We start from the raw sequence: 12,328 nt of genomic DNA, 5'->3' as shown, positions 1-12,328 counted from the left end.
ACGGTGCTACTACTTCCCCACAGCCATTCCCTCTTTCTTTTTCTCTTTCTTTCTTTCTTTCTTTCTTTCCTCCTTCCCCCTCTTTCTCTTCCTCTTTGTTCTCCTCGTGTGTTTCTTTCACTCACTGTTTCCTTCTTTCTCCCTAAATCTGAAGTCCTGCGCAAATGGAAAACAGCTCCGGGTTGGCCACAGAGGGCAGAGTCAGGACGTGGAGGCAGAGAGAAGCGGAGAGAAGTTCCAAGTGCGTAGACTGGGGAGGCCTCCCGAGTATTACAGAGGAGGTCCACTGAGCATGCCCCAACACGCCCACAACACAAAGCCTAGCCTACTAAAGCATTCCTGTAGTACAGAGTACTACACTTACTAGTATACAGTACACTAGTACAGTGTACTTGTCTTACTGTATATCATTATAACATTCTTTCTAACTCAGTAACACATTGGCACTGTTTTGGAGTTGTTGATTTTTTGTTTGTTGCTAGTGTGAACTGTTGAAATGACTTTGACTTTTTGAAAATGACTTTTGCAATTAACTGATTTATCACCAGAAAGAAAGTTGCTCGGGAACTGAAGAGTTTACAAACCAATGTGTGCTTAGCTTAGACCCCGAGGAAATCAATCGGCCGTAGCCTACATTGTATTTCACGCATTTCACAATCTCTAACATAGCTCAGCCGCACGAACAGAGAAAAGGGTGGGGAGAAAAGGTCGCAGATGCCTTATGTGAAATTGCAGAGTGAATAAAATCTACCTGTAGCGTTATGTTTTGCTGTAAATCATGTTAAGCATAGGAGCCATGAGAGAAATTACAACTTTTTGGCACGGCTCAGAAAAAAAAACTCCAGAGTTGAGAAACGAACAAGTCGTTATTTAGAAGTACATGTTTATACATCCCACACACTGGAGCTCTCCTCTCTCTCCCTGGGCTTTGAGCGTACCATCGGGGCAGAACCTCACACGCCGCACACACATACATACACACGTACACAATCCTCTGTCTCATGTTGTGCACAGTACTTCACTTAAACGGCTACGAAAATGACAGGCAAAACAATTACGTTGTTGTATTGGCGATTTTCTCCCAGTTTGAGTCAAGAGTCGACAACAGGATACAGACCCATTGTGTGGGTCTCTCGTTACCCCTGACTGGTCTTGGTATTGTAGTCCACCCACAGTGAGTGCTACGGGCACTAATCACACATTGGTTTACCTATGAAGTTCTTTATGTTTAGGGCAGCAAGTGGGAGGGAGTCATTAGTGCCAAACACCATTTACACACAAAAACGAGAGCAAAGAAAATACCGGGAAGTGGTCCAGTTTGTTAGCTAATAGGGTTCAGGTGCTGTCAAGGATGCAGTCTCGCTCTGCACGCGATGGTCATTAACTAGACGACCATACAAGAGCAAGAACAGATAGGGGAGGATGGGCTTCCCTCTCTTTCTCTCTCTCTCTCTCTCTCCCACCTCCCTCTCCCTCTCTTACCCAATTTCTCTTTCCTCTTTTTATCTCCTGCTTTCTCTCCTATCCCTCTCTTCCCCCTCCCTCGCTCTCTCCTCCCTCGCCCTCTCCTCCCTCGCTCTCTCCTCCAGTGTAAAGAGTATGAGTCATGGCTCCCTGGCTCTGTCTGGGAAACATCAGCCGTTAGAAGGGGGATGAGCTAGTCACACGGCAGTCGGTGTGTGTTCCTATACTATACACCAGAGTTGGAGGGAGCGAGGGAGGGAGGGAGGGAGGTAAAAGAGGGAAGGAAAGAGTAAGTGAAAGAGGGAGCTGGAGGCGTGGTAAAGTGGGAGGTAGAGAGGGGGTGAAAGAGGGATGGAGGTAGAGAGGTACAGTACAACACAGCTGAACTGCACTATAGGTGGCTTGTATGGGGATGTATTTGTGCATGTAGACTTTTTGTGGGTTGAACATTTCCACTTCGGTGTGACAGGAAGCCGTTTATATTGGGTGTCATTATTCTGTCTGTATTGTAGCAGTCCAAGAGAGGCCCTGCTCTGTAGTGATTAGATGTGCGTGCTTTCAGAGACACTTCTGTATACCGGTTGAACATCTGCAAGCTTATTATATAATTCACACACACACACACACACAGCATTTTACCCTTTAACCTTTTGGCAGGTAGCTCGAACCTGGTCATTCACACACATACCCACGCACACACACACACACACACACAAACACAAACATACATACAAACTACTGTCGCCTAAGCACGTCCTCAACAAGGCATACAGAATCATCCTTCCCCCGCCTGATGACATTACAGTGAGACAACAAATAAAGACAGTTTGTCTGTGTCCTAAATAGCATCTAATTCCTTATATATAATGTACTTCTTTTGACCTTGGTAGGCTACTTGTTGATGGGGTAGACTACTTGTTGATTGGGTAGACTACATATCCCATTACTGTCACCCTGAGATTATATATATATATATATCTATAGACCATGCTCATCCATTAGGTGCCCAGACCATCCCTGGCTCCCTGGCTCCCTGACTCCCTGGCTCCCTGACTCCCTGACTCACTGACTCCCTGACTCCCTGGCTCCCTGACTCCCTAGCTCCTTGACTCCCTGGATCCCTGACTCCCTGACTCCCTGGCTCCCTGACTCCCTGGCTCCCTGGCTCCCTGGATCCCTGACTCCCTGACTCTCTGACTCCCTGGCTCCCTGACTCTCTGACTCCCTGACTCCCTGACTCTCTGACTCCCTGGCTCTCTGACTCTCTGACTCTCTCGCTGACTCTCTCTCTCTCTGAGTAGATCTGGTTATAGCGGTGGGTGGGTAGATTGTATTCCCCTTGAAATTAGAGACCTTTTATGGTTCTGTTTGGTTCTACAGGAGACTGACTGGTGGGTTGACCTTCTAAAACTAAAATAATGATGAGACTAGACTGCTGCCCTCTGCCCAGTGTGGACAGCTGTGGTCGGCGGACCGGCTGCCTGCCCTGGGGTGTTGAGGTGGCGGTGGGGGTTGGTGTGTGTGTGTGTGTGTGTGTGTGTGCACGACTCTGTCTTACACTCTCTACTCTCTCTTCATCACTAGGTTGAGTAGCGATGGCTTGAATGTGAGAGTGCCAACGTTGTGGTTTTGAAGGGATATGTTGCCATTTCCCTAGTATTGGAAGCATTCAAAAGAAAATATCAATGGAATATTTTGTTTTGAAGTAAAAATGATGAGAAATGATGACGAGCGTAGAAGGCGTACAAAGTGCATAGAAGGCATACGATGGTCGGTGACAGGCGATCATTAGGAAAGAAGAACTGGAGCTAGATGACTCCAAAGCCTCTGATCATAGGCTACTCTCCATAATGTACACTGGCAGCAGTAGGAATATCATTTGAATGGTAATTCAGTCCTGATGGATTGAGTTCCGCGGGCCGGGGCAGAGCTCCCGCTGTACAGTCCTACACTGACCAAACCACTTCAGACCATTCTCATTTTTAAAACTTGGTGACTCCTGTCCATTTCCAGCTCTCGGGGCTACAGTCAGCCAGTCAGTCAGTCAGGAGAGAATAGAGGAATGTGGTGTTGCTTTTGCTGCTATCTGACCGGCCAAGTGGCAATTTTGCGGCCTGGTCTGTTTTCCTCGTTTGGCCTCCCCTCTGCGGAGGCCTGAGTGTGTGTGTGTGTGTGTGTGTGCGCGTGTGTGTGTGTGGACCGGGCTGAGCCAGCCCTGCCAGTCATTCCTTTGCTGTGTAGTCAGAGCTTCACGTCAGTTCCGAGGTTAACCCCACAGACCAGGCCACAGATTTTCTGATAGGGAAGTCGAAGCTCGTTTGACTGGTTAAACCCAGTGAACTGCTCCAAGGGTTTGGTTTGGTCTCTGTGCTCCAGTAACAGCAGCAGGATAACAGCACCACAACACATCTAGTCCTGCCAGGGCTGGCTCCCTTTACGTGGGACAGGCAACTGCTATATTGGAGTTCTGGGCCCGTATTCATAAAGCATCTCAGAGTGCTTTATATATAATCATATTCATTATGATCTAAGAGGAAACATTAAGCATAATCAGCACTCTGATGCTGAGACTCTGGGAATATGAACCCTGGCCCATATTCTCTCTAGTTGGTTCACTGAATTAAACAGCAGTCTCCCTGGTTCACACGCCAGCTACACATCATATATATGCCATTGAGTTGAGTTGAGTTTATTTTTATTTTTACAGGGACAGTGCACATTAATCAACGTTTCAGTAAAAGTGCCGGTTTAAGCCAGCCGGCTAATTTTCAACCGCAGTCCCTGGGCAGGTTATTAAAAACAATTACAATATAGACAATAGCAACATAGAACAAGCAAGACATAGCAACATAGGACAAGCAAGACATAGCATACAGACAGCAACATAGGACAAGCAAGACGTAGCATACAGACAGAGCAACATAGAACAAAAAGCAGCAAGACAAAATTCATAAAAGCAACAAAGTGTTTCCACACCTCACAAGCTACAGACAACAGACAACATGGAGAGCGGCAACACACAGCTAGGGACCATGTTCACACATCTGATTGACCTTTAGCCATGTCTTCAAGCATTTTGTGAAAGTGTGATATGTGGTGCAGTTATGTGTGTCTGATGGCAGTGTATTCCAGACATGGGAAGCTCTCACAGAGAATGCAGATTTACTAAAGGTGCTTTTCCTTAGGGGAACTATACAGTCACCTCTCATGGCAGACCTTGTGGATCTGCTGCCATATGTCTGGGTTTTCTGTTTAACAAAAATATTGAGTGGAGGGGGAGCCAGGCCATTAAGGATCTTGAATACAAGACATGCGTCAGTGTATTGCACAAGATTTTCCCAACTCAAGAGCTCATGCTTTCTAAGGATGTGACAATGATGATGGCTATTGGGCTTCCTATCAAGCACTTTGAGAGCCTGTTTGTAGACAGACTGAATAGGTTTTAATGTTGTACAGCAAGCTTGGGCCCAACTAGTCAAGCAGTATGTTAAGTGGGGGAGTATCATAGATTTGAAGTACAGTTTTGCTACCTCTGTAGTCAAACAATTTCGTATAAATCGGAAATTAGCTAGGTTGAATTTGGTTATTTGAATTACCTTTTTCACATGCTTTTTAAAAGAGAGGTTGGAATCAAGTATGATGCCAAGGTACTTAAAATCGGATACCACCTGGAGCTTCTCCCCTGACACATAGACATCTGGCTCAGTAGCATCTGTTGCCCTCTTTGTGAAGAACATGCAAACAGTTTTTTTCACATTGAGATGCAAACACGAGTCACTGAGCCACTTTGTAACCTGGACCATTACAGTAGTGAATGCTTGTGCAGCTTGTTGTTTGCTCTTTGCATGCACATATATCACTGTATCATCTGCATATATTTGAACTTCAGACCCAGTACAGACAGAAGGCAGATCATTAATGTACAGGCTGAACAGGAGGGGCCCCAGTATTGAACCTTGGGGCACGCCCACATCATAGCTACGAGTGGGCGACAGCTCATTGCTCACTCTGACACACTGAGTTCTGCCTTCAAGGTATGATTTCATCCATCTCAAAGCATCAGGGGAAAAGTTGAACTTGGACAATTTTGTGATGAGAATCTCATGGTTAACAGTATCAAAAGCCTTCCTTAGGTCCAGAAACACAGCCCCAACAGCACCCCCTTTGTCCATCTTGGACTTCACATTTTCCAGAAGAAAGCAGTTGGCCGTTTCTGTGGAGTGTTTCGCTCTGAAGCCAAACTGCATGGAGTGTAATGTGAAGGGGCTGTTGTTGAGGTGGGCAATCAGTTGTTCTGCTACACACTTTTCAACAACCTTTGACACCACAGGTAGTATACTAATGGGCCTGTAGTTACTCACGTTAGCAGGGTCGCCTGATTTAAAGATGGCCGTTATTATGGCCAACTTCCATACCCTTGGAAACACACCGAGACCAATAGATGTGTTGGTGACCTTAGTAATGGGGCCAATGAGTGACTCTTTGTAGTTTTTAAGAAAGGTAGAGTCCATCCCAAACACATCTTTGGCTTTAGAGTTCTTTAGTGAGCTAATCACCTTGTTCACCTTTGACTCAGAAACCTCCCTTATGATGAAGACAGGTTGAGTGTCATTTACTAGCACTGAGCCCAAGAAACCAGTGGAGGGGTTCTGTGTCAGTACCCTGACAGAGTCAATAAAGTAGGAATTGAAGGCTATTGCTATTTCGACTGCATCCTGTGTTAGATTGTTATTCACCATGATTTCTAGTCTTTTTGCAGTGTTACTATGGTCTTTCCCTGTTAACTTTTTTAGATTCTCCCATATCAATTTAGAATTTCCCTTTGCTTCACCAATTATGTTAATAAAAAAGTTTGCCTTGGCCTGTCTGATTTCTTTCATCACCTTATTTCTCAACATGGTAAACCTACGTCTGTCATGCTCTAATTTAGATTTTAAGGCTATTTTTAGAGCATAATCTCGTTCTTTCATCAATTTCCAGATTTCTCCATTTAGCCAAGGAAGAGTGCTCTTTTGGCCAGGTTTGGATTTGATTTTCTTTAGGAAGCCATTTATTGTAGTCTGGATTGTGGATAGAAAAACCTGACTATCAGCTTCCACATCTGTATAGGACAAGAGATCATTCCCTTAATTGCTTTTTCAAAATAGTTTAATTCACTCTTAGGTATTCTGAGTTGATCCGGCTTTCTAACAGTAGAGAGGTTAAACCTGCTCTTAGACAGCTTTCTGGCTATAAGTGTCAGATTATGATCAGACAGCCCAGTAACCATATTGAATGATTTAGTCACTCTCTCTGGTTTATTACTGAACACCAAATCAATCTGTGTTTTAGAGCAACAAGTCACCCTGGTTGGCCCTTTAACTAGCTGTGTAAGGTCAAAGGTATTAGTGATCCGTTTGAGGGTTTTCCTACAACACTTGTCTTCATAATTAATGTTAAAATCTCCCATTAAGATGACCTCTTTCCCAAAATCACATTCCCTAAGCATGGTATTAAACTGATCAAAAAACACACTTTTGGTGGAAGGTGGCCTATACATTCCAATGAGGGTAAAAGACATTTGGGGAGACAGTGTAACGTTCAGGCCGATACATTCTAGTTCATTATCACATGACCACTCAATTTGTTTACATCGGATATGTTCTTTAATGTAAATCATCACACCCCCTCCTCTTCCTTCAATCCTGTCTCTCCTGAAAACATTGTAGCCAGGCACAATCAAGGAAGCATATGGAGAGTGTTTATGGAGCCATGTCTCTGAGAGGCAGAGAAAGTCAAGGTTGGAGTCTGTGAGTAGATGTTGAATTTGATCACTTTTTGGAATGACACTACGAATGTTCAAGTGCCCCCCCTAGTAGTCCCTTGGGCTTAGCTCGTGGGTCCCAGATGACTCGAGAGTGATTGACACATTGAAAAAAAGTTAAATTTTCTGTGTTTTCTGACGGCTGGGTTTAGGCCGTTTTGTTTCGTTTTGATTAGGGGCAGTTCGGTAGCGCAATTAACAATCCCTCCCGCCTGCACTGGGTGCGGGGAACTAATTAAAATAGCTTGCGTACCAGAAGCAGAGTCAGGGATCGCATATAGCGACTCTGGTATGTTTGAAGAGTCAAAATCTATCCTGGAGCCGGGTGAGTCGAGAGAAACCATAGGACCATAGCACTCACCCACCTCCACAGCGGCGACGACCAGTGGACGAGGCCATCCACCGCTCTCCACTCCCGTGCGTATCACTGGCTCGGTGATAATTGGGCCCAGGATTGAGTTGTACATCCCCGGAGAGCAGGAGGGTAGTGAACAGGTAGTTTAACAGTTTCCGATAAATGTTGGACTTGTGTTTGTTACGCCTAAGCGGTTCAGAACATTATGGTATTCAGAACATTATGGCTGTGTACTGTCCGCTCCCGTGGAACAGTGAACCAATGTGTTTGGTGTTGATATTCTCCGGTAGTAGACTGATTGTGTCATCCCAGCAAGGACGCACTGAGATTATCAGTAGAGCAGCTACATAACTGACAATCATGGCAGAGTACTGGAGATAAAACACATAATTGCGCTTTAACTCTTTGCATGAGTTACTTAGCTGGGATCGGTGTACACCTGATGGTTTAGATAAAATTACAGCATTCGAATGAGAAGCGGCACCTGCCGCACCACCCTGTCTTCCGTCCGCCATTTTCCTTCCTGAGTGACGTTCCAACCGCAGTGTCTTTGTGAAACACAGAGTAGGTGAACAGGTGAGCAGACATTTTTATCAAAAGTGAATGCTTGTATACATTTTACATACCATGCTCTCGGGAATCAAACCCACTGTTCTGGCATTGCAAGTGTCACGCTCTACCAGCTGAGCTATAGGACCACAGTCATGACCCAGTCATGAGCCCTCATTGTCAGCCCAAATAGAAACACTGTCTTCTCTTCCTCCCTTAGTCATTACTGGAACAAACATGGGAAAGTAACCATACCGCATAGCCACATACTGTACATGTCTGCCAAACCCTGAAACGGTGCTCTCTCTCTTCCTCCCGCCCCACTCTCTCTCTTTATTTTTTTCTCTTTCTCTCTCTCTCTCGTTCGCTCTCTCTCTCTCCATCCTAACCCTGATGTATGCTACGTAGTTAAGTACTCTGCAATTTACTGGGCCATATCAATAGTCCATCGTCCTTTTAAATGGTTTGCCTTTGACTTTGCATTTCCTCCAAAATTATCTCCCAACATCTGTGTCCTGTGGGAAAGGTATTTTGGGGTTTTGTTGCTGGAAAGAAACACTGTTGTTGTTGTTCATCTCTCTCTCTCGCTCGCTCTCTCACTCGCTTGCTCTCTCTCGATTTCTGTCCCTTTCTTTTTTCTATATTCTTCTTCTTGTGATACAGAGGGCTTGATAACGGCTGAGGATCCAGAAATAGCATTAACTGCAGCCTGTAGCTCAAAACACACACAGGAAATGACTGGGCGCCCCACCCAGCCTGCAGCCGAACGTACCTCAGGGGCAGAGCTTGCTCCAGGCTAGCCTGTACAGCAACCACACACTCTAGCCAACTCCATTGTAAACTATAGCAGTCAGCCAAACCGTACCTCAGAGCCAGGGTTAGCTCTGTGATATAGCCTAATGTTTGCCTGGCTACCCAGACTCCTTTCACGCCCACAGACATTAGTTTCTTCTCCGCAATGAGTCTGGATCTGAGTACCTCCCCGACCCTTCATCGAATGCGAAACATATTCGGGGCTGTGTGATTGGTCCAGAAATTGATAGGTTGGGCCAGAGGCAGAACACACGTGGGTAAAGCATTAGCTTTGATACTCTGATTGGTTTGAGACGATCCAATCACTGTTGACTTTGTCTTGTGTACAACACCCCTCGTTCCCCTCGTCACCACAGACGATGAAAGTATGTAGTGAACGACAGAGCAGCGTAAGAATTCAGTGTGAATTGTCAGGCAAGCCTAATGTAGCCTACAGCAACCAATCTCCCAAGCTAGCTCTGTTCTAGCCAGTGTACAGCAGCCACCCTCTCTAGCTAGCTCTGGGCTAGCCAATGTACAGCAGCCACTCTCTCTAGCTAGCTCTGGGTTAGCCAATGTACATCAACCACTCTCTCTAGCTAGCTCTGGGCTAGCCAATGTACAGCAGCCACTCTCTCTAGCTAGCTCTGGGCTAGCCAATGTACAAAGCAGCCACACACTCCCATTGCAATTGGGGAACTTATAGCAAGGTACTTTGAGAGACACTTATCTCTGTGATTGAAAGAATTTGTGTTGGTGAAGCAGCCCCCAGCCAGCCCAGCAAGGCCCAGCCCAAGCTGTAGTTCAGGCTGAGCAACATGCTTTATTGATTTAAGATCTGTGGTGAAGGAAGAGAAAGCCCCCGGCTCTTCCAGCCCTCATCAGAAGTGGCTGAGCACAGTGGGTGTGTTGTGTCCAGCCGGGTATGAGGGTTAAGGGGAGGCTGCGAGTGGGAACAAGGAGGCTCTTGTTCTGGTCTGAAGCTACACACGGGAAAGGGGAAGGGGAGAGACGGGAAAGACGAGAGCTCTACGGTTCAGTCTGGACTGGAGTCTGGTGGAGTCAGTCACCAGTGTGTCCGACTCCAGTATGTACAGCTATTTGTCACTGTCTGTCTCCTCCGTTTGTTTGTCTCCTTCTCTGTCACTCTGTCTTTGTCTGTCAGCCTCTCTCTTCCTCTCTCTCTCTCTCTCTCTCTCTCTCTCATCTCGCATTCTCTCCCCTTTTCTCTTTCTTTCTCTATCTGACCTATTTTAAGAAGACCACCTTTGAGATATTAGACTAATGGACAGAAATAGTCGTAGCTCATCCGGCAATTCTGAAAAGAATTGGCTATGTTTTTTTCCCCACAAACATACTTGGTGTCTGCTGCTCTGCTTTTAGGGGACACACATATAGATTAGAGGCCTTTGGACATCTGGAGTATGTCTCAAGTCTCCAGTTGAAACATATGACGTATACGCCCGCACTTAGTCCCCTATGAGCCTTGCTCGCTGTCAGGGCTTCTCCTGGGGACGAAAACAAATGAACAAGGGAAGGAGACAATGGAGTTAGACAAATTGGGAGGGAGGTTTTATAATCCCATCTATTAAGTCTGAAGTCAAAGTTAAGTCCCAAATGAGCCCAAAGCCAATCCTGGCTGACACACAGACACATGCAAGCAAGCGCATGCACACAGACCATATGTTTTACTATCCTTGTGGGGACCCAAAATGTATTTACACTCAAAATCCTATTTTTCCTAAACCTAACCCAAACCTTAACTCCACCTTTAACCCCTAACCCTAATTCTAGACCCTAAACCAAACCCTTTAACTAAGCTTAAAATAGGCTTTGTTCTCGTGGGGACTGTCTTTTACAATCCTTTACTCTCCTTGTGGTGACCTTTGAAGATTTCCGGTACCTTGTATAGTAATACAAGCCCAGACACACACACACACACACACACACACACACACACACACACACAAACACAAACAAACAAACAAACAAACAAACAAACAAACAAACAAACAAACAAACAAACGGGGTTGGAGAGAGGGAGTGTGGCTGTGTGCGTATATGTGTGTCTGGGCTTGTATTACCATCCTCATTGGTTTGGAAAAATAATAAGAGAAAGAGTTGCAGACGTTAGCAGAGAGCATGTCAACAAAATATTTGGGAAGTCAGTTCCATGCTGCTTTCTCCCACTGTCCGGATGCGTGTTGCTTTCAGGATTGTGTGCCGGTGTGAAGTTATGTTTCTCTCTCTGTTCTGTTTTGCAGCGACCATGAAGAAAGGCAGTCCAGGGTGGGGGGTGGAGAGAGCGGTGGGGTTCGGAGGGAATGGACCGATCACTCTAGCGAAGAGCACAACTGCTACAACCTCTGTGGATGCGGTCACGTTTTCCGAGGGAAACCTCCTGCTCCAGGTATACAGTGTGTCTACTGTATGTTTACAGTGTCTGTCTGCCTGTCTGCCTGTCTGTCTGTCTCTCCCCCCAGCCCTAGGCCTCTCTCTCTCTCTCTCTCTCTGTCCCTATGGGGTTTACCTGAGGAAGCTTAGCTGACGTGAGGGGCAAGCACCGACCTGTCCCCCAGCTCACACACACTATATGACGGTTCTCATACCCATCTACATGTAAAGAAACCAACCTCACTCCTTCCCTTCCAGTTATACGAGACGCTATTTGTTTTACGTCTTGACATGACCGAAACTCCTCCACCTTGCCGAGAGTTAGGGATTACTGTCTCACGTTATCAGCCCAAATATCACACATACTGTATACCATAGATATAGAACCCCTGTATACAGTCTTGAACAAATATGCCCGATTATAAACTCTTTGATATTTCGACAACCTCCATAGAATGATAACCTCTCGCACATGTATGTTCAATGCCATCAAAGGAGGGAAAAAGAGGAAGCGGATTCAACCACTTGTCTAAAGCACACATATAGAGTCATCTTCCTGGAGTAAACACCCCAGAGTCCCTGCACTCCTGACTAAATCCTGAGTTTGACTCTCTCATTTCATTACCCGTGGGGCAATGCCTCTGACAGCACTGTCCCATTTCTCATAATGCTAGCAGTATTAGCGTGCTGTCCCATTTCTCAGTGAGGGCTATGCTAGTTCTCATTAGCATTAGCTTTATTGCTAAAGATAACCATCGCCATCTCCAGGGAGGTCTCAACGCGGACCACAAACAGCACTATTCTCTCCAGTAGGGACTGGTCTAATGGAGGATGGTGCTAGACTGATTTATGACTGATTCTCTGCCTTGATAGTAGTGCTGGGCAGTTTGTAGTTTAGTCTTAACTGTCTTCCCCAGTTGCTGTCCTGGTGACTACAGCGTTTGTTCTCTCCACACAGAGAACAAACGCTG

At 45.8% G+C, this 12,328-nt stretch overlaps 1 protein-coding gene across 3 annotated transcripts in view; it reads left to right on the top strand.

Annotated features, from left to right (window-relative positions):
- LOC112266557 (aryl hydrocarbon receptor) overlaps positions 1–12,328 on the top strand; it is a 78,267-nt gene that overhangs the window by 52,979 nt on the left and 12,960 nt on the right. Inside the window, exons 1-2 of one of the 3 annotated variants that reach the window (XM_024444132.2) lie at positions 7,543–7,762; positions 11,228–11,373. In XM_024444132.2, coding sequence (XP_024299900.1) covers positions 11,233–11,373 — 141 coding nt within the window. In that variant the 5' untranslated portion in view covers positions 7,543–7,762; positions 11,228–11,232. Of the gene's footprint in view, positions 1–7,542; positions 7,763–8,181; positions 8,199–11,227; positions 11,374–12,328 lie in introns of those variants that run through there. The other 2 variants (XM_024444133.2, XM_024444131.2) reach the window with 2 other exon arrangements.

The sequence above is a fragment of the Oncorhynchus tshawytscha genome, linkage group LG14 (genome assembly GCF_018296145.1).
Source record: "Oncorhynchus tshawytscha isolate Ot180627B linkage group LG14, Otsh_v2.0, whole genome shotgun sequence".
NCBI classification, from domain to species: Eukaryota; Metazoa; Chordata; class Actinopteri; order Salmoniformes; family Salmonidae; genus Oncorhynchus; species Oncorhynchus tshawytscha.
The sequence above is the reverse complement of the archived record's forward strand: the minus strand, read 5'-3'. Positions and strand labels throughout refer to the sequence as shown.